Genomic DNA, 23,993 nt, shown 5'->3' on the forward strand with positions numbered 1-23,993 from the left:
ATTGGCAATGTTCACCGATGCAAAATAAAAATAAAATAATTTTTTTTTTTATCCCGATCTCCGAAGTTTAAGCGTAGTGCAGCACCACGCAAATGTGCTGCGCTCTAAAAACCAGAAAACCAATAATTAAAATCCACAAATATTGATTTAATTGTCACTAAGAGATGTAACCAAGCATTAGTAGGAATCCTATGCAAATGAGGGTAAGGGTAGTGAATCCCAAGTTTACATAGCAAATGAGCACAGTCAGTGGAGTGTAGGAGTAGGATAAGGGGAGTATCAGAGTAGAAGATAGGTGACATCACGAGGGGGGTATGTATGAAAGATGTGAAGCTCATTGGAGCAGAGTGGCATGTGTTTGCTGTCAGTTACTCATCACTGGAAGAGGTGTGTCAACAGGTAGCCTAGCTAAAGGCAAGAAATCGAAGGTGTATGCCGTGGATAACACTAAAGTTTCTTGCTGAAGTGCTTGCAACGTGTTTGCGCATGGGTGTGTGCCTGTATATCCGAGTAAGACTGTGTGCGCGCATGTACGCCTGTGTGTGCGCATTTAAGCTGGAGTAAGCATGTCTAAGGTTGTTGAAATGTTTGTAAGCGCGTATGCACATGTGTGTGCGCGTTTTAGCAAGAAAAAGCAAGTTTTAGTCCGTGTAAGTATGTGTGCATGCGTGTGAGCTGGTGTGAGCATGTTTGCACTTGTGTACGCGGTGCTGCCCCACTGAGGAAACAGAAAGGGAAAAGGAAGCACAACAAATAGTAGGAAGTTAACCAGGGAGTATTAGCAGAGCTAGCAGGTGAAAACAATCAGAATCAGGCAATTACACAGGCAGTACACTAGCCCAGCTCAGCCCAGCACTTAAAACTCTGCAAACAACATTCCACTATGTTTCTCTCAGAGACACTGCAACACTGCAGTAAGCTAATAGAAGTGAAAACTGAAAAAGCTTTACAGAGACAAAGAAATGTTAGGGGCTGCCATTGCTGTTATAAGGCGACATATGCAACATGCTGAGGGTGGTGACAATGCGAATGCTGCTGGACAACCCACAGTGAGGAGACGGGGAAGTAGTGTACAGGCCCAGGGTAACCTATCAGGAGCTACATGAGCTGGAGATAGTGGAGCGCTATAGAGTGGGCAGAGACCTCTTGCAGCAAATTGTTGAGCTGTGCAGGCCACGCCTCACACACAGAACCAACAGAGGGGAACCCATCCCAGTGGAAACCAAGGTATGTGTTGGCCTAAGAATATTAGCAACAGGTACCTTCCAGAGACCAACTGGTGATATGATGGGGATATCACAGGCATCAGCATCCAGGGTACTGCACCAGTTCCTGGATGCCATGTCAGCACATGTCGGTGATCATGTATATTTCTCCAATTCCCGTAAGGTATTGGCCAGCAATAGGCATCTCTTCCAGCAAATAGTGGAATACCCTGAGGTAGTGGGTGCAATAGACTGCACGCACATATGCATCAAAGCACCAGCCGGTGAGCGGGGTAGGGTCTACTTTAAACGCAAGGGCTTCCCCTCCATCAACTGCTAGGTTGTGTGTGATGCCAGGGGCATAATACTGAATGTGTGTGTTGGCTGCCCTGGCAGCTACCATGATTCCCATATCTGGCATCTGACACAGCTGTACCAGACATTTGCCAGTGGGGACATCCCTCATGGTCACCTATTGGGGGATGCTGGCTATGCATGGGAGCCGTGGCTGATGACACCCATCAGAAACGCACACACACCTGAACAGGAACGCCATAATGAGACACACGCACAAACACGAAATGTAATTGAGCATATGTTTGGGCTGCTCAAGTCACGGTTCTGGTGCCTGGACACATCTGGTGGAGCCTTGCAGTACTCACCAACTACATGTACCCAAATTGTCATGGTATGTGCTGTGCTACATAATATGATCCTGTGAAAACAGCTGCAGCAGGAGCAGCATAGTCCCGGCCCAAACAGCCCCCCACCATTGCCAAGGCCATCACAGGCAGAGCGTGACTCAGAGGAGGAACAATCTGAGCCTGCCCCAGTAGGCAGAAGGAGGCGTGCCCAGTATGCTTTGGCCTTGGCAAAGAGGCAATGCATAGCACATACGCTGGCTCAGTAGGAACCCTGGAAATGATACCTCTCTCTGACTCACACATATAGTAAAAGGGATGCCTAGCCTGACACTACTTGTTTTCAAACATGTATAGGGAGTGTAGTATGTGCATCCGACATAGGCATCCCTGCAGCACCACCTGAGGCATGATTGCCATGTGTTAAGCAATATAAAGCAGTGCTAAACAGCTTTTACCACCATTTAGTATATGTAAACAAAATTGCACACATTAACTAGCACATCTGTGGTCAATGTTGAGCAATATTGGACAACGTTCAGCAATGCTGGTTAACGTTGAGCAATGTTGGACAAGCTTGGTCTAAGTTGTGCATAGCTGAACAGAAGCCAACATGCTCATATTTGCTCTAATGGCCCTTAAGCAGTCTGGTCTGCTCAGTATGAAAATATAAAGCAGTGACAGGCCTCGAACCCAGGATACTGTGCACTATAGTCATAGTACTGAACCATGACAGCATTTTACTGGTCAGCCTGTATGAAGAAATGTTGATAAGTCTATGCAAAGTATATCATGGAAACCCTGCAGGCACAGCATAATCTCTGTCGAGTTATGACACAAAGGTGAGCCCTGCAGTAAGAATACAACCTGATTTTCAACACACATATAGTATAAATGTTAATATTAGTCATGTTCACACACATCAACAAATGTAGTGGACTTCAGACAGCAACATACTGAAAGGTCAAACTGGGCATGCTCACACACGAATAAATGAGACAAATGTCAGGCAACAAAACACTGAAAGGCCAAACTGGGTATGCTCACACACTTAGGCCATGTCTGAGTACAGCAGTGGGCCACACATATCCGGCAGTTGCATGTGTTAACCCAGGAACCTCTCACTATTCACCAGTCCGCCTTGTGCACACAGTTATATGACAACAGACACATATATAATATATTGGAACCCTGTCATAATAAAATATGTTCTGCAGATACTTAGGTTGTTCATAGAAAGTGGGAAAGCAAAGAAGATAAAAAAACCTGCAATCAGTATCATCAATAAACAATATGCATCCCAAACATTATCATAGGTTCATAGGTTCATACTAGGCTATCTGCCCTAGGGCATTTATAAGCCATCTAGAGTGTGTTTGGCTTTCACAGCCCTGTTAGATTAGTAGACTGTGCCTGTGAATAGTAGGTCACTCAAGATAGGCCTTTTACATTTAGTTTATTGTGCCTCTGTCTAGCAGGGACCCAGAAGAGATCCCAGGGGTAAACATACGATCAGCCATCCACTCGTCAAGATGTCTCCTGTAGGGGGTTGGTGGGGGGCTCTGCCTGTGTGGGACTAGGATCCCATTCCAGAATGAGGGGAGCCTCTGGGATATGAATGTGTCCCTCCAGCATGTCCTATTAATATCTGTGCTGAGGTTTAAGTCCCTGAAGCATGTAGCTCTAAGGGATTCAGATATCCTGAGGTGGAGCATGTCCATTAATTCTGGGTTGGACATGGCTTTAAACAACAGGCACAGATCGCATCCAAGTAGGCGGTAAGCGACTGAGTAGAGCTGGAGTTACTTTAGCCAAACTGCACAGGGCATCTGTGTGAGTCCCTAGATCTGCTTGGTGAGGTACTTTTGTGACCATTACAGTTGCTGCAGGTGTCGGGTAAGGTACATCCCAAATAGGGCATTGTATCCAATCATGGGCCTGATGAGTATAGGTGCACAATGACCTCACTTGATCTAGATGTGAAGCCATTTGGGATAAGGTGGGCTAAATAGAAGGTCTGTCTAACCACTTTGGCAACGTGATTGTCAAAGGCAAGATTACTAACTACTCGTGTCCCCAAATCCCAAATAACTTTGACCGTACTTAATGGATTATCACCTATGTGGTAATGTGTGGGCACTTTGTTATTCCCAAAGGAGATGACTATGCATTTAATGGCATTTAGCTGTAGTCCATTGCTCTGGCACCAGTTATCCATCTCTGTGAGACCCTTTTGGAGGATGCTTGTGCCAGCTGGAGTGTCGAATATGGCACCCAGTTTGCAGTCATCTGTGAACATGGTCAGCCATATTCCTCCTGTGTTAGCCTGTACGTCAGAGAAATATATACTGAACAAGAGAGGTCCCAGGACTGAGCCTTGTGGGATGCCACGTGTAACTGGTGTAGAGTCAGACATGGCACCTGCAATACTGACCATGTGGGTGCTATCCCTGATCCAGTTAGCAATCCATCTTGTGACATATGTGTCGATATCTAAGCTGATGAGCTTATGTATGATGCCTGAGTGGGGTATTGTGTTGAAGGGTTTTACGAGGTCCAGGTAGGCTGTGTGGACTACCTTCCCTATGTTTATGGACCTGGTAACTGTTTAGAGAAGTTGACCAGGTTCAAGAGGCAAGATCTGCCCACAACAAAGCCAAATTGTGTAGGATCCAGTGTCTGTAGGTTCCTGATGTCTTTATGTATGAGTTCCATGATGATACGCTCCATAGCTTTGCAGACCAGGCTAGTTAGGCTTATAGGGCGATAGTGTCTGGGGTCCGTTGTGGCACCACCTTTGTGGAGCGGGACCATTGTTGCTGTACGCCATTCCTTCGGTACATATCCTGTAGTACATCTGATATTGAACAGTGACTTAATGTGAGGGTTACATTCATCATGAAGCTCGTGTAAGACACAGGCCGGGACACCGTCCAGTCCCATTGATGCTGTGTTGTCTGCTTTGGCGAGGGCAGCTCTCACCTGTTCACCTGTGATGTCAGGGAGGCTACACTCTGTTGGGATGGACATTTGCTCATTAGGGGGGATGGGAGGGGTGACATTTGCACTGAACCTGTTTGCCAGGATGTTGGCAATGTCTGTGGGTTCAGTGTATGTATTGTCATTTTGCTGTAACTCACAGCATATCTGGGAGTTGCCACCCAGGTTCCTGACATAACTAAAGAAGGCCTTGTGATTGTCCTTAGTGTCTGATGCAATTTTCCTTTCAATGCGGGCCTTAGATGAATTTATGAGTGATCGTAGCTTCTTGCTAGTACTGATCAAAGATGCCTTCCCTTTTTGGGATTGTGCTCTATCATGTAGTAGCCTCCTCCTGTTGTTGTATAGTTTATTTATGGCTGGGGTCCACCAGACAAGTCCCCTGCCTTTGGAGGAGTGAGTCTTGTTTTTATTTGGGAGAGCACGATCCATGCATTCCAGTAGGTGTCAATAGAATGCGTTTGTAAAGGATTCAGCGGTCTGAGCCGTATTTACCTCTGTCCCAGGGTCTTTAAAGGATATCACCTCGGTTTTGAGAAGTGTGATGTTTGCTTTTGGTAAGTTCTTCACTGAGAGTACCTAGGATGGGGGTGGGGACGGGATATGGATGTCTAGTGAGATAAATGTATGGTCTGACCTTACCAATGAGGGGTATACCTCTGGTGTGGTACATAGAGTCTCCATGTTGGTGATGATCAGGTCCAATATGTTTTCCCCTCTTGTGGGTGTGGTGACCAGTTGTGCCATAGCATTTGAGTTTATAAATTCTAGCAACCATTGGGCAAGGGTGTTGGGGCTTGAGTAGTATTCCCAGTCAATGTTTGGGTAGTTGAAGTCACCCCATATAATGGTGTTTGGAGAGACCGTCATATTCTCCAGTGTTCCCAGGAAAGCCGAGTGGGGTTCCTGAGTTTGGGAGGGTGGTCTGTAGCAGGCTACAAACTGAAAGGCAGTTTTGCCCACTGTTAGTTGCACATGTATGGTCTCTGTTGCTTCATGCAGTGCTACTAACCTGGAGGTGTGTGTATCTGTGATGTATACAGATACTCCCCTTATATTTGTTGGTCGGTCCGAGTCTTGTGGCTGAAAAGCATGGTATGAAGTATAACCTGGTAGTGCTGGGGTGCTTTTGGGAGCCTGAACCAGGTGTCTGTTACTGCACAGATATTGACATTCTCCATACTGAGGAGAGTCTTGAGTGCATGCATTTTGAGGTTTAGACATCTGGTGTTGAGCAGCATTACCCTTAGTTTCTTTTACCTTTTATTGTCTATGGAGGTGGGTTTGTCTTTTGAGCCTTGCCTAAAAAAGGCACTATGGGGGTGGCAAGAGCCTTAGCCAGTATTCGAAAGTCCAGGGGTGACAGGTGCAAGCCATCCATAGCGAAGCTATGTGGCATGTCGAGCATGTCATCTCAGACTGACAGACACTGGATCCCATTTGAATGACACCAATATGTTAGCCAACTGTTAAAATTGATCAGTTTGTCTGTATACTGTGCCATCATTTTTGGTGAGGGTAAGATGTACACAAGGTCAGGGTCATACTGGCCTGGGCTATATGATCAGAGAGCTCCTCTATGTCTCTTGTCATGTAGACCAGGGAGGAATGTCTGAGGTCATTCACACCAGCATGGACAATGATGGAGCCATATTTGTACTTGCTTTGGAGTGACCTGAGTGCATGTGTTATGTGGTGGATCCTGGCACCTGACAGACAGCTCAAAGTGACCTTCTCCTTGTTCAGCCTGGTGAGTGGGACGTCAGTGTGTCTGACAATAGAGTCACCTATTACAAGTGTATTAGGTGTGTTGTTTAGCCCTAAGGGCAGTGACTCTGTGGCACACTGACTTTGTGAGCCATGTGATATGTGGGTATTGTTGTGGGGTAGCAGTTGTTTGGGTGTCTGCTTTGGAGGTCTCTGCTGCTTAGGCAGATATTATTTAGAGCCTCTGAGTATGTTTTTGTGTGGTAATGTATTTTGTTTGCTGTCGCTATAGGTCTATGTGAGACTGGATTTGTGGTGTGTGTGGTTACCTTCACCACCTGATAGACTGTGCCGGTCATGGGTCGAGAGAGCTCAGCCTCCTGTTTGTCTGTATAGTTGCATCTCTTACATATATCTGAGTTTGTTGGGAGGAGGAGAGGGTTGTCTGTGTACATAAGGCAGTTGTAACATTGTCTCAAAATTCCCATATTCACCAGCTGGACTGGAGAGTACACACGAAACCGACCTTTGGACATGCCAGGATATTATGATGAAATACTCTGTTGACTGATCAAAAGTAGGGTGTTAAGTGTGTAAAAGAGTATAACAGGGAGTGCTCAGGTTTGTCAGTGTTTTAGAAAGATTATCTGCGAAGGAGTCCAGACAGAACCATGACACTTCCTTCAGCTATGTCATAAATAGCAATGTACACTCATATATGTCCTGAGTCAGGGCCAACTGTACCTGACTGACAATGCCGACATCCTATGAGACAGGCCCAAACATACATACCCACCTCCCACTGACAAAAGGCCCTATCATCATACCAGGAGATATCACATGTAGACTGGGTAAACAGCTCCTTCAAAAGCCGAAAACATGGCATCAATTGGATTACATTGTTTCCCTGTATGTGTCATAAGTGAACTACAGAGCAAACAGACCCTGCACCTGAACAGTCTGTTGAGCCTCACCCTCTCTACAGGATCTGAAACTGTTGAATGTGTTACAGCAACAAATGGCACACCCCACAAGTGTTGGAGCACAAAAGACTATGGGAACTATAGTCCTATAAGCCTATGACATCTGATCTGCAAGGCCATTGAGTCCATCATGATTGAAGTCATAAACAGAGCTATTGGAAGCCGAAAAACACACAACCCTACCAACTTTGCTATGTTCATGGGCAGATCATGATTCCCAAACCTGCTAGAATGTTTGCAAGGCAGCCACCCAGGACATACATCACTGAAAGGAGCTACACACGTCCCACATATACTCTGAATAGCCCTTTATCAACATCCCAGACACGTTGTATCCACAAAATCAACAATCTGTGCATAAATATGTATTGTCATATGAAGGAATGGCAATTTGTCCACAGATAGATCACACAAGCTAAGAATTGTGGAGTCCTGTTCAAGCTGTTAACACCTGCTGACCCACATGGCTCATTCCTGGGATTGCATAAAACAAAGTGCACACACATTACCATGTCCAGTCTGATGATGTCAGCATCCTACAAATATAGCAGGAGAAAAGAAAACACCCAGTAAAGCATATAGTGCGTTGTGTTAATGCGTATCTCTCTAGTATCATAACATAGTTAGGTAGGGGGTTGAATCCTGCAATTGCTGTGTGTGTGTGGGGGTGTGTGTGTGTGTGTTTCCTGTTAGAGGAGTTCCCTTTTTGGAGACTAGGAAAACACATTAAAAGAGGTAGATTCCTCTTTGGCAAGTCTGATGATGTCAGTATCCCACAAATACAACAGTGGAAACAAATTTCCCCAATAAAGCATATAGTGTGTCATGTTAATGCTATAGCATGTTGTGTTAATGCGTATCTCTCTAGTATCATAACATAGTTAAGTAGGGATTTGAATCCTACAATTGCTGTTTGTGTGTGTGGGGGGTGTGTGTGATTTCCTTTGAGAGGAGTGCCCTTTTTGGAGACTGGGAAAACACATTAAAAGAGGTAAACTCCTCTTTGGCAAGTCTGATGATGTCAATATCTCACAAATACAGCAGTGGAAATGAAAGCTCCCAGTAAAGCATGTAGCGTGTTGTGTTAATGCGTATCTCTCTAGTATCATAACATAGTTAGGTAGGGGTTTGAATCCTGTAATTGCTGTGTGTGTAATTTCCATTGAGAGGGGTCCCCTTTTTTGGAGACTGGGAAAACACATTAAAAGAGGTAAATTCCTCTTTGGCAAGTCTGATGGTGTCAGTATCCCACAAATACAGCAGTGGAAATGAAATCACTCAGTAAAGCATACAGTGTGGTGTGTTAATGCATGCCACTCTAGAATTGTAACATAGTTAGGTAGGGTTTTGAATCCTGCAATTGCTGAGTGTATGTGTGAAACTGTTGGTCAATGTGTTGTGGGTTTTGCTTTTACAACTGTATGACATATCAGTAAAACAACAGTATGTGCATTGCACACTTCAGGTATCTGTGTGGCAAATACATATATGTACATGTGACCTCAACTGGTATCTGTGTGGCAAATACATATATGTACATGTGACCTCAATTAGTTCATAGATGTGAAGCCTGCTTTCTACACTAATACATCTGTTACCATTGACAGTCTGTGCTGCTGCTTCTCAGACCTTAGGTCACATATGTATGTATGTGGCAAGGCCAGCCAATGTAGTGATCTGTGGCCTAGGTCATCTGTGTCACACACACCCATGACAGTTTCTATAGAATAGTGTGAGTGAGGGTTCATGCCTGGGGTATATTTCAGATATGTTCAAACACAACACAGTCTGTCAATAATGGCCATTCATTATAGGTGTACATTAACTCCATGGATATGCATACAGACCCCTTATTGCTTATGTGATACACTGAAGGACATCATCATACCTTTGGAAATGTGAATACCAAAGGACAGATGACATAACATGTGGCTGTATGTACACATCGGTACCCCTGCTACATGTTGTGGGCTACTACCAATGTGGTACTGTCAGGATACTATGTATAGCAAATGTGGATGACTATGCTATAGTTGGCTTATAGCTTTACAGCATGGGTTGGTCAACAGGTATCTGTCTGTATGTATGATACCCTTGTGGAGGATAAGTGTCTCATCCGGAAAATGCATTGTAGGCCACTGTATGCATTACCAGATGTGGACGGACATATCCCTAGTGTGTTTGCTTGTACCTAGGATGGCTACATGCCAAACAGGAGTGGTCCCAGGAATGGATGGCGGTCAATACCACTTTTTACTGGTATAGTATAGTACTGGAAGGATTCAAATGCTACTGTTTATTCTACATCTGTGTATCAGTTGTCAATACATCATCTAATGATTGGGTAAAATCAGGCTGTTGAGGTTATGTATACTACCAGAATGCAAACCAATGACCGATATTAACAGTATCACCCACAGCATAGTGTCAAACCATGTCATACACACATGTGTACCCAAGTTGTAACATATGTGTAGTAAAATGCATACTGGCCACCAATAGGAAATATGAAGTGTTAACAATGTCTAATACAGGGCATGTCACCCTTCCCATGTGTCCACTATGCACGTACATGCAGACAGTGCACCTCCACCATGTTCACAAATGTACACCTGCAAATCTGTACTGCACACATCACACACGTACCATCCACTCACCAACACATGCTGCCAGTGCCACACACATCAGCCAGTTGACACATGGGCAGACAATACATTCCTGGAATTAACACTGGTGTAAACAATACTACATTGATAATCATAGCTTTAATGCATCATGCCTGCTCAGATATACCTACAAGGATATCATTACACTTTACTGTTGACAACATGCTAACATTGCTACACTGCTATTAGATCACCCTGTGCATCAGCACCATGTAAGCCTGTTCCTGCATCAATGTCACAGATGACAGGAGGTGGCACAGTTTCATCATATGCACAGGGTGTGTTATTGGTTTGCCAGAGCCCGACAATGACCCATCCAATCAACATGTATGTGTGTGTGTGTGTGTGTGTGTGTGTGTGTGTGTGTGTGTGTGTGTGTGTGTGTGAGGGACAACAGTACAGTATGGGTCAATGTTGATGTAATGTGTGTGTGTATGTGTTAGCCCTAGGTGTTTGGTTTATATGTGTGTGTCTGCATGCATACAGTTCCACCTTGTGGCTGCCAAATACTGGAGGTTGTGGAACAGCCACAGACTGTACCTGCCAGGCTGTACAGATCACTGTCTCTGGCTGTGGACACAGTACCTGTGCCTGCCAGGGGTGCCACGGACAGTATTGGGTACTAAGCCAGACTGGGTACTATCATCAGAGGGATGTCGACTGGACCCATGTCCCTGCTGGGACTAGCCAGAGCCACCTGCACGTGGTTGTCTAGGACGGTCTATTGACAGCCCGGCCCCAACATTGCTGGGGCTGGTACTACCACTACGGGAGCGGCTGGGACTTGTGTGTCATCCACGATGACTGCCAGCTGATGATGTCATTGTCATACATCCACGTCAACGTCTCAGCCGTCCTGTACTGTCCTGGCACATGGACATTACATTGTGGAGGACATCTAGTGTCTCCTCCCAACGTCTATCAATGACCTCGGTGTAATTACAGATGGCACCGGCAAGGTCACAGATACTGTCATTGATAGCGGTGTTATGAGCCCTCTGCACCCTTAGTCCCTGCCTGGTGTACCATTCCATACATGCCTGTGCCTGCATTACAGCCCGGAACATACCTGAGGTTGTGAGACCTGTGGGGGCATGTCTGCCAGGGGCATTATGACCAGCAGTGCTCCCACAAGAACCCCTGGACATATGCCTATGTGGTACCATTCCAGGTGTCTGGGTATGGCTGCTGTGTGGAGTTGCATGTGCCATAGATACCACACTATCCTGGTCAATGCCTACTGTATGCTGTTCCTCCGCTAAAGCCATTGGTGTTGAGGGATGTATTGGCAGTCTGAATGTGCACACAGATGGGGTGGAAAGCTGTGTACTGTTGATTGGTGGACCAACGACAGACCCTGTCAAACCTGCTTGTGCCACAACGCATGTGTCATCAAGTCCACTATTTGTGGCAGTGATTTCAGGTTCCCTGTTGCACTCATCCAACAATACCTCAGCACCTGTGAGAGGAAGACAGGAAACACACTTTACAATCTGTACAGGATGTTAGCACACATGCACACATAAACACATGAACACATGAACACATGCACACAGATACACTACTCAGTCAAGTTGACACACACACACACACACACACGCGCGCGCACACACACACACACACACACACACACACACACACACACACACACACACACACACACACCAACAGCAATACGGAACATACTCATTAGTGGTTGATGGTGGAGTACAGTATCACAAGCCATAGTCCTATCACACATGTCAGCATGCAGGAAATGTGTTGCTCAACAGCATGCAGTGCGAGTGTAGAGAGTCCTTGTTGATAACAGTATACATGTCTTTGATGCATGTATGTTATTCAATGATTGGCCTCACCCTGGAACACAATGTGTACATGGACACAACATTGCTGTGCAAGTCTAAAACACTTTCCAATGTCCTGTGCACCATCCCTCATAGGTATACATATCATGGCCGGATGCACACAACTGTCAGATGTATAGCAATGAATGCTATGTGTAGTACTGTAGTTACTGTAACTGGATGTAGTGTAGTACCATGAGCCATCATCAGGCAGCATCATGTGGTCACTCAAGGCCACTAATGTATGCCACACTGGCAACTATCTTGCTGTACCTGACCTGCACCACTTTGGCTACATTAACCATTTCACAGCCAGTTGTTACATGGGTATGTAAGGTGTTCAATAGGGAGCATTGCCTAACATGAATGTGTTGTGTGTTGAAGCGTGTTGCACCGCCCCATGATAGGCTCTACCCCTCAGGTATAGTATGTGTGCTGTGTTGATGACATTTGGGATACTGGAGTATGACCTTACAGCAGGTGTCTACATATGCCATGTGTATCATACTAACACTTACTGCATATGACAAAGTGGTGTATGTTGTGTGCATGTGTATTGACTCTGCCTATACAATGTCCACTACAGTGTACCACAATTGGTTGGGATGCTCTGTGTATTGCATGTGTTTGAGGCAGCTACTCATGTTACTGGGATGTGCATAGTCCCACAGAGAACATGCAGAGCATGCATTATGTGTAGGTGTTTTACATGTGTATATGGCCTACAACTCTCCTATGACATGCACATGTAATATGCTATATTAAATGTAGAACACTCACCAGCATGGGTCTGCTGTCTTGCTATCACAACAGAGGGACCTACAAGGATATGAGACAGTTTGTCAGTGTCAACAACTATGGCATTGCTGCTGTGAGTTTGCAGTTTTACAGTTGTACAACAGGTGACAGTCACAGGCATACAGGTTATGTTCCAAATTATCAGCATTGCATGACACCAGGCTCCACATCTTCTGAATACTCAGTACACATCTGATAAATGCATGTTCTAACAATCGAGCTAACAGTACTCTACAGATATGCCATGTTACCTGCACGCTCTGAGTCGACGTGCTGGGTGACTCTGGCCTCCATGATGACACATGTCTGTTGTAGTGGTTGGCCAGGAGCCACCATGCTGAGGAACAGCTCTTCCACTATGGTGAGGGGTGGATGTGTTGCTGCACCACCACCTGTGGCAAGCTGTTGTCTGTGGACATCGGAGGCATGCTGCCGGACATGTCTGATTAAATCACTGCAGTGATGGCATACCTGCTCATAAGTCCGGTTATGCACGCCTACATCATTCACCTGATGGAAAACATCCTGCCACAGTGCAATGCGCCCATGCTGGTCCTGGCTGGTTCTGGAGAACAGCAGGTTGTGATGTTGTATAAGGGCATCTAGGATGACTTCCTCCTCTTCAGGGGAATATGCGGGCTTTCTATTGTGAGACATGTCCCTGGAAGGCAATAAACCAATAATTGTGTATATAGCAACCTATTGGCTGTCAGTAGATACACACTTTTAATACCACATATCACTGCTCAGCCCACAACTGCCTGACAGTGCCAGGCACATACTATATACTAAACCATATTCTGCACAGCAACAAAATGAAACCACTATGTAAGACTATACAACAGTACATGGCACACTGTATGTGACACAATGCACCACCTAGCCACAGGAGGTATATATGAAGTTGATGCATACAGACATTTATCATCCATTGAAATGAATGTAAAGTACAGTTACAGTACTACCAGTACACCACACTACTTGTTGATAGCAAACCCCTCAGTAACATATGTGCACATTCATCAATATAGGTGGCATACTGCTGTACTACACTATACATGTTGCTAGATATGCACTTATATCCTGTGACACACATACCACCGAGGCCATGTTACAGGCATACCCACACACACATCAGACATACCTACAAGACACAAAGGTATGGCAACCCAGATGAGTTTTACCTGTGTACCATACAGTACTGTGTGTCAGCACTTATAAAACCTCATGCCTGAGGTATGTAATGTGTGAGGACTACAGGTAACAAACAAAACAGTGTTTCCAAGCAGTGTGGATATACACCATACTGTGCTGTTTAGGCCTACAGCTTCAGGTAGTACTACAGTTCATATGGGATTTGTATTCACTAGTGTTAACAATCAATAAGCATACATGTACTGGTGTAGCCTACAATGGCACACTCCAGTCAACACCCTGGGACGACGTCACACCGTATGCCATACTGCTTTTCCTGCCTAGCAGTAGCATACATATCTTGTGCTGGGATCAGAACTACAACACTTCATACCATGATATAAACAGTTTCCCACTAGGCTATCACACATATACACAACTTTGACACATTCACCTACACATTCACCATCACACTCAGTCAACCTCACATAGCAAGTAATGCAACAAGTACATGCGTGTGTGTATCGGGTCCTAGGTAGCTTATAGGCTATTAGCTGTAGGGCCTATGGAAGCCTAGCCATATGGTACCCTGCCCCTCCAACACCCATGTAATTTAGGTTCATGTACCCCTGTCATGCAGAGCCACAGAGGTGATTCCCAGGTTGTGTTTCCTATCTCCATCCAATCATCATGATTATTCATGACAACTGCTAATGAGGACCTTCATTTGCTATCGATAGGTAGTTAGTTCCAGAGTATGGTATGTGTCTGACATGATCATGTACCACTCCAGCATGTTCTGCTTTTTGACGTTACAAGGTTTAGATCAGTACAGTGTGTAGCTTGTATGAAGTTTAATCTGTTTATATGGAGGATGTCTAACACCTGTGGGTTTGGCATAGCTTTGTATGTTAGGCAGAGGTTGCCTCTGGGTAGGCGGTATGTGACACAGTGTCATTTATTGTTGGGGGGGGATGCTGACATACAGAGAGCATTATGTATTATTGTGTGAATGTTATCTTACTGGACTTAAAGGATTGGTGTGTACCTGTTAGTTTATCAAGGCAGGTGGTTTGTCTGCATAGTTCCCAGATGTGAACCTAGCCAGATGGTAGTCAAATGTTACACTGTTATTCTTTGTCTGTGCAACCCACAGGTGTTTTCATCACTGGTACAATGGCATTGTTACAGTCAGTTGCTACCAGTACATGGCTACATCCTTTGGCATTTCTGTGTTGTACTCCTACATAATGGTATGCTTGTGAAAGTCCTACCAAAGCTATTTGCAGAGTGTGTAACAGCAGAATAGCTGATATGCCTGTGTGTTTGTGCCTCTGCCAGGCCTATGAAACACTCAGATACATCTTTTCATGGAGTCAGGGATAGGTAGTTAAAAGTGAGGTACACCTTACACATAATAGAGACAGTAAGTGTAGACCTGAGTGAAGCAGTGCATATGGATTAGTACTCTTTTTATGAAGTACAGGCGGTGTCTACTGTTATTACTGTCAGTATTCATTGTGTAATACCCCACCTTTCTGACTGATGTCAGTACTTTTCAGAGGGATTCAGAGGGACACAGCTAAAATATGTTTCACAATCAGGGACATCCCTGAAAAGTAGTCACAGTTAGGTAGTATGGCCTCTACCCTAATCAGATATGCCACTGTTTGTCCTGCTATGATACTGTGTGGGGGTTGTAAAGTGCCTCTGTAACATTATTTGCTGCTAGAATGGCTGCTTCTCATATCACATTCATGTAATGCAATTCCACAACAATTGCTGGTAAATATCCACAGAACAAGCTTTGTGTTATGGCCTTCCTATTTTTTCCTTATTGTCACTCATTGTAATGCATGATATATTCATTTCAGCAACAAGTTACTGTATATCTGCTGTGGCTTAGTGGTAATTCATGCAGTCTAGTGTGCCCAAGGTCTGGGGTTCGAGACTGACAGAGGTGTTTTATTTTGCTGCTGAGCAGAACAGGGGCCCTGATATACAGAGTGACTAAGGCACTTTTAAGCAGTTTTAAGCGGGTTTGCGTGGGTTTGTGCAACGCTTAGTGATGCTTAAACCCACTTAATACTGCTTAGAAGTGCTTTCTCCCGCTAACCCCCACGCTAATTTCTTTGAAAGAAAAGAAAATGGGGAGATAGGAAAGTGGTGAAAAAGGGGGGCACAAAGAGGGGAAGACAGTAGGAAAACAAGCTCGGGATGTGCAGGACAGGTGTAGGGAAGGTCCATAGCTGCCCATTTCTTTACCAGCAACAGCTGTGCATATGCAATAAATTTGGAGTGAAATTTGATACCTTTCACCCCTGGGAGAGGGGTGAGGGCAACAAAGTATGTTGTACTGCCAATTATAATTATCAGTTTCAGCGGACATGTATGTGAAATGGGCAGCTATGTATGGGGCGTAATTTTTTTGTGGGTATAGATTGCCCTTTTTTATTTTTCAGGTGAGAGTGGAAAGTGAGGTAGAGGAAGTAGGTATATTTGAGGAGGTAGGTTGTGGAGGAAAACAGACAAGACAAACAAGATGCATACAGGGGCGGTGTATGACACATGGGGTGGGTGAACACAATTGATGGGGACAGGTGTTTGGAAATCGCAAGCCCATGAGCCCACAGATGGTAACAGTGGTACTGAGATCCCCACCCATGGGAAGTCACCACTGCACCTTCACAGCCCCAAGGGTGGCTGTGCTGGGGGCTGCATAGGATGGGCAGGCTCACCCGTGAGATGCGCCACTCTCGCCTCAAGCTGGCATAGGGGATCAGCGACTGAACGCTGGATCTCCCTACACACCACAGCCCGGACCCTTCGAAGGGTGACAGGTGGCCCTTCTCTGCCCACGCTTGCACGGGGGGATAAGTCCCATCCCCTGCAGCGCTTCCACCCAAAGGTGGCACAGGACCAACAGAGGAAGGGAGCCCGGGCTAGGCACTGGACCTGCTGGTGCCAGGTGCAGTTGCCAGCTGATGAGGGACAGATGGGTCCGCTGGGACCGGCCTTCCCATGCGTTCTGTGATTAGGTGTGTTTAAATACAACATAAACAACAGCATTCCAAGTTAGTTGTAACAGCATGCAGTAATATTCCCATTAACCCAACACACCAAGGTTCCAACAGTTGAACAGCAAGCATAACACATGCATATATTGAACGACAGTGGACATTCCAACAGCATGCAGGGATGATTGGTGGCAACAGGCCACCATGATTGTGGTGTTTGAGCAGGGCACATGCATCAAAGTGAATGCAGATATTTATAGAACAATTGGACATATGTCCCAGCAAATGTTTTGAGATTACACATACTCATTGAGGTGTGGAATTGCATTGTTTATGCACATACAGTAGGGTGTAGAAAGAAACCTCAATTAACTTCTTATAAGTCTGAAGAAACTCATCTTATCTGAAAGCTACCTTTGAATAAAGAACTGGCTTTATAATTGGAGAGCTGGGCTTATGTTGTTTTGATTGTGTTTTTGAAGCACATTTATGGTTACCTGTTTTTTCATTTGCTTATATGTATATACTGTGTTGTTGTTATAGCTTAATTATTTGCGCAGCTGAAGCTCTGAACTGCTGTGCCGAGTATATGTTTTAAATCTTTGTAAATTATTTTGTCTTTTTGCATTGTGCCTGACTGTTTGTGTTGATTACACTACATTCCTATTGACTGCAGGTGTATATCCCCTACATGTATTATTACACTTGGCAACATGCATTGGGTTGTGTAATGGGTTTGGCTAGTTCATTATATACCTGACCTATATCTGACATACTAACTGTCCAAGATGCAGATGTTACTGCTACATATTTATTGATTTTATTTATATTTCTTTATCTACATATCTGGATGTGTTCACATGACATTTTCAGTTAGATTTGTACAGAACCCTACATTTCATGTAGCACACTCACATTTCTGGGGATCTAATTAACAAGCTACTCATGTGCCAGATTTACTTATGCATGTCAGCCAGTAACTGACTGTTGAGGACTGTATATATGCTTCACAGCTACTGGCACTTCCATCGACCACTTTAGATGGGACTGCCCAACTGTGGGTTGCCAGCACTTATTAAAACAGTACTATTTGTATAATGCAAGGGTACAACAACATTTCAAAGTAAGTGACACAGACACACTCCAGGTTTTATACCTTTATTAATTACATTACACACTTTTCCACAAGATCTCTCCTTTATTTGATATTACAGTGCATATGGAAGACATATTCAAGACATATTATACCTTTATTGATAGGTTAGAACACTCTTTTACAGGTTTGCTCACTTATTTTATATGACAGTACATGCAGAGATATTATTCCGGACATATTTTACCTTTCTTAATGGGTTACTACACTCTTTTTCTGGCTCTCTGACTTATTTTATATAAAAGTACATGCAGAGGAATTATTCAGGGCATTTTATGGCTGTATTATTGGGCTACAACACTTTCTTTCAGGCTCTCTCACCTATTTTGTATAACAATACATGCAGAATAATTACTAACCTGCCTGGTGGCGCAGCCTTATCAGCCTATCTGCATAGGCTTGCTGATTCGCAGCACGGACACCTGCAGCTGTGAAGTAAATGAAGGGATATTGAGACATACATATCCATTATATAAAATAAATTAGCATGTATTACATACTGCATTCCATGGCTACCTACTCAGTAGCGGGGCATCTTGCATCCCACGGGCCTCGTGTATCCAATGGTTCTGTAGGTCCTGCTTCCATCTCCAGGTCTGCATGGTGGTGATGAACCTGCTCACCAGTCCGAGGAACACCTGTGACACTGGTGAGGTCATGAGCTAACCGGTTCCAAGCTTCTGCTTTGTACTCCGTCCCTTGGAACTGGCCCTACAGGAGTCTTGACTCATGACGGTGGACAAGGAGCCAAACCATGTATTTCGACTCCTCGATGCCCCAGCGTTGCGCTCTAAAGCATGTACCTTCTCCAGCACCATCCATTCTAACTGCAGATGGGAGCTACAATCAGTTATGGCGAGTATTCCCGCCTATGGGGCTTAAATATGCCGCATTTCCCACACTTTTTTGTGATTGGCCGTTTTTGAATATTCTCGGCTGACTGCAGACCTGCTTAGTAATGGTTAATCTACCATTTATAAATATATGTATGTTAACAGTGGCTGTTTATCCTAAGCTGTCATGGCTTAGTGGTTCAGTACTTTGATTATGGTGCACAGTGTCCTGGGTTTGAACCTTGTCATTGCATTTTATTTTACTACTGCCCAGACAGGCTAGGGGGTGTGGCTGTGTTTAGGCAACTTTGCTCTACGTTGCTCCATGTTGCCCGACGGTGCGCTGGTTGATACGGTGGGCACCTCCACGCAAACCGATTGCGCTGGGTAAAGTGCTATTTAGCTATGGGCAACTACATTGCGCTGGGTAAAGCGCTGCTTAACTACGGGCAACTACATTGCGCTGTGTAAAACGCTGCTTAACTATGAGCAACTATATTGTGCTAGGTAAAGCGTTGCTTAACTGCGGGCAATCATATGTCAGGATCCTTTATAAATATACATTTTGTTCACTGATACATAGGCCATTTCAATGCTTTTTAGTAAAATGTTAATCATATATGTCAGGAATTATTTCATATACTAATTCAGAACATAAAATAGGAAGGGGAGTGGTGGGACTCGAACCGTGCATGCCTCCTCTTTGTGCGAAGGCTCTACTACTATGCTATTGCTATTTGGCATAATTTGCATAAACATTCCTTATTATGCTCTTCCATGTCGAGATTGCTAACTGCAGCTAAGCAATGGGCACACCCACGCAAATACGGGAAGCTATATCGGGAATTTGAAAAAAAAAATTAAAGTTTTACTTTTTGTAACTGTGCTGGGGGTTTACAATGTCAGGGAGTGTGGTGTTAGGTACATGGACATTTGAGCGGACTCGCTCTTGCGTGTTGACATTTTACATTTCAGACACTTGCAGGGGCGTGGACCTTTAGACTGCTCGGCAGTCGGATACGCCCCCTGATTTCCTGCACAGTCCGTGTCAGACTTGGATTGGAGTCAGCATGCCCTCATGAATATTCATGGCATGCTGACATCATACCGTTCAACTGCAGTCTCCGAGTAAAACTTATTTAGTCTTACACGGAGGATTCGTGAAACCGGGGGATTGTTTTTATCTTCCTACTGATTATGTAGAACTGTACTAAAGTGCAAAGCTGTGCTTTCAGAGATAACTGCATTATTACCAAATGTGTCATGTACAGCTTATCTATATATAACATTAACATTTTTCTGGGTTGTTCCTAAAATGGATCAGAAAATGTTCAGCTCAATCACCCAGTGATCATTTGCTAAATAAATAACTAAACAAACCCATTTTAGTAGTTTTTTTGTGTCGGGTTAAGAAATGGGTGATTCACATGTCATGACAAAATTTTGTAATTTGAGGGAAGAAATATGATCATGATCCCATGACAGTTATTAAGGAAGATGATTATCTTGGTCAAATGTTTTTACTGACTGAAACAGCCTCACAAAGCTCTCATTAAACAGATTTTATATAAAAATGGGATGATGGTAAATGATCAGTAAACAAGCAACCATAACCCTGTAGTAAACAGTGACCTTGAATAACCTCATAAAAATACACTGCTGGTTGGGTTGGTATAGAGGTACATAAAGCCTTGTTGCTGTGTGGGAATGTTATTACAAGGATTGTTAAGATGCTACAATAGCTGGTACAAAATATTGTTGAAAAATGTTTGCACTGAAAAAAGAAAACAAGGGTAAAACTGGATTTATGTATTTGTGTATATATACACACACATATATACCAACACACAGACAGGTGCATACACATACACACACGCATAATATATATATATATATATATATATATATATATATATATATATATATATATATATGTGTGTGTGTGAGTTTTTATATATAGTATATGTATATTTACATGTACACACACACACACACACACAAAGGTATGAAGCATGTATGCATCAAAGGTTTTGTGTGTGTGTGTGTGTGTGTGTGTGTGTGTGTGTGTGTGTGTGTGTGTGTGTTTGCCTATGTAGTGGCTTGTTTGTTTATAGTAATATATGACGTATATTTTAAATTATTTTCTGTATAGGGGACCCTGGAGGATCAAATCATTCAGGCCAACCCTGCCTTGGAAGCTTTTGGTAATGCTAAAACTATCAGGAATGACAACTCTTCACGCTTCGTAAGTTTCCTTATTCTTCTTCCATTGCTGTGCCACTGTTTTAGTTGTACTGTGCAGCTGTACAATTAAACTAATTTGCATTGGTCTACCTCTTCTTAAGGGTAAATTTATTAGAATTCATTTTGGCACCACTGGAAAGCTGTCTTCTGCTGATATAGACATCTGTAAGTTGTAGTTTAGTTTATACCTGGTATTATTAGAAGAAAAAAAATATTATAGTCATATAAAATATATGTTTTATAATTTTTCAACAGACTTGCTGGAAAAATCCAGAGTAATTTTCCAACAACCAGGAGAAAGAAGTTACCACATCTTTTATCAGATCCTAACAGGAAAAAAGTCAGAACTACAAGGTAATGAAAGCAGATAAAATTTTTCAGCATGAAAGTGGTAGACTGCAATACGCCTGCTTAATAAGCTATTATACCTGGCATATATATATATATATATATATATATATATATATATATATATATATATATATATACACATGTATTTAATTTACCCTTGTGGCCCAGGTATGGGTTAAAAAGGGTCTGAGGACCAGCTCACTTTCCTGAGCTACAGTTATTTTCATTTTTGAAGAAATAAATGTGATGTCAGCAACATTCTGAGAGCTGTACTTCAGGGTTGTAGCCAGAATGTTCTGTTTTACACTCAGTTCTTATACTGCAGTTCTTTCTCTAGTCCCCTCATATTTAAAAAAGTGCACATCTCAAAATATTGTGCGGTCTATAGACTTCATTTTCAGTTTTTGCGTTTTTGCCTCAGCATATTACAACTGAAGAAAGGGAGATTAGGGAAGAGGCAATGAAGACAGTAGGAAGGGATGGGTCTGCATTAGATGAATGGAGTGTGGAAGGCAGAGAAGGGAAGTCCATCAGATGTCAAGGTAGGGTGCGGGCAAAATCAGGTGGTAAAAGTGTCTTGCTATCAGAAGTGTAAAACCCAATATTGCAAGTTCCTGCACTTCAAAAATTAAATTGAGTATTCAGCAACAAGTAGAAAATTTCAGAGCTTCCTGGTACATTTTTGCAGGAGGACTTCACCTTTCTCCTGTATCACCTGACCCACAACCCCTCCTTGTTATATATATAGTAAGTACAAGCTGATTGTACTCAGGAGTGGGGTGATACTTTGAGATACCACTTCCTCTGATTTCTGTATTATCCCACTTTTACACATGTATCTACTCATTTCTCTGTAATGTCATTAAAATTAAAGTTACTGCATACAAAAAAATACTAACCTACACTCCAAAACTCTAACCAAAATAACCTTCTCCATTATCAACACATTCCCATATACCTCGGCAGAGCCAAGCAACCAACTTCCATGCCCAACCTTTATGAAGAAGCTATCCCCACCAATTTTGACACTCTTTTTCTTGCAACTGTTAACAATCTCTTTAAAACCAACAGTAATACTAAGCCTTTTAGCTACCAATCCCCTCATTCAAAATCTAAAACTTTGGGGGACGTGGCCAAGGATGAACACAGGATAGCAGCAGATTTCTTCAGCTCCACCAATTTCATTACATTGACAGGAATTAATTACTTAAAAAATTAATTTTTGAAGTAATTTTCTTTCTAAATACGTTTGTTTTATATAGTTCTTGAACTATATCTAAAAAAGAAAGGAAATCTTAATAATATTCCTGTCAGAAATTACTTTGGAAATTTTCCTGTCAGTTTATCAGTCTGAAATGAGTTCCAGTAAGACAAATTCTCAAGACTCCAGCATCAAGAAAGAACTTCAGTCTCTGATAATTATAGTCCAGCAACTTACTGCTAAGATGGATAAAATGGATACTAAAATAGACACTTTCATAGAAAAACTACAAAACAAATAGACTTGTTACATATAGACCTGCAACAACAGAAGATCCAGATGACAGGCATAGAAGAAGCTGTGAATGACATGGGAAATAGAATACAAGAAGAGGAAATCAACATTGAGTTTCTGCTGAAACAAAATACACATTTACAAACAAAGCTGGATGACCTGGAAAATAGATCTAGGCGCAATAACATTAGGATTTTGGACTGCCAGAAAATATTGAAGGTAACAATATTACTTCTTTTTTAACAACATGGCTTCCTAAAACTTTAGATTTACCAGAAGCATTCTCTTTTGGTATCGAAGAGCACATAGATCTATAGCTAATACTAACTCTAACAAAAACTATCCTAGATCAGTTATAGTTAGATTTCTATCATCTTTTGATAAAGAGATGGTTCTTAAATCTGCTTGGGCTAAAGCTCCTGTTAAGATTAATGAAACAACTGTGCGTTTTGACAATGACTATTCTTCCATGGTATTAGCTAAAAGAAAAGTTTTTCTGCCACTAATAAGGGAGCTTAAACAAGCACAGTTTAAAACATACCTTCTGTTTCCTGCCAAGCTTAAAATCTTCCTTCCTGATGGTCCTAAAATTTTCGATGACTTAGACTCTGCTTTACTGTTTATCAAAAAAATAAGATTTTGGAAAAAATAGAAGAAATGGAATGGGCTAGTTCTTCGTTAAAGAGACTGGCAACTGAAACTTCGTGGAAGACTTCAGAGAAGAAGAAGAGACTAAAAACAAATGATTTGTACTATGTTTTTTTTTCTCTCTCATCATTTTATTTTATTATTAATCCTTTTAAATATAGTTCCTGCATTTCCAAGAAGCAACAAATATTTTGAAAAGATTTAATCAAAGTTATTCTCTGTGTGCAAAGAAATGTTTTGTTTCATAACTAGTCAAAATATCTGGAGATTTAAT

General features: G+C 42.9%; 1 protein-coding gene across 2 annotated transcripts in view; it reads left to right on the forward strand.

Moving 5' to 3' along the window:
* MYH15 (myosin heavy chain 15) overlaps positions 1-23,993 on the forward strand; it is a 386,453-nt gene that overhangs the window by 115,813 nt on the left and 246,647 nt on the right. For both annotated transcript variants that reach the window (XM_044071103.1, XM_044071102.1), the window contains exons 9-11: positions 21,134-21,226; positions 21,327-21,390; positions 21,481-21,579. In XM_044071103.1, the coding sequence (XP_043927038.1) occupies positions 21,134-21,226; positions 21,327-21,390; positions 21,481-21,579 (256 nt within the window). The remainder of the gene's footprint in view (positions 1-21,133; positions 21,227-21,326; positions 21,391-21,480; positions 21,580-23,993) is intronic.

The sequence above is a fragment of the Protopterus annectens genome, chromosome 5.part0 (assembly GCF_019279795.1).
Source record: "Protopterus annectens isolate FY-2018-M chromosome 5.part0, PAN1.0, whole genome shotgun sequence".
NCBI classification, from domain to species: domain Eukaryota; kingdom Metazoa; phylum Chordata; order Ceratodontiformes; family Protopteridae; genus Protopterus; species Protopterus annectens.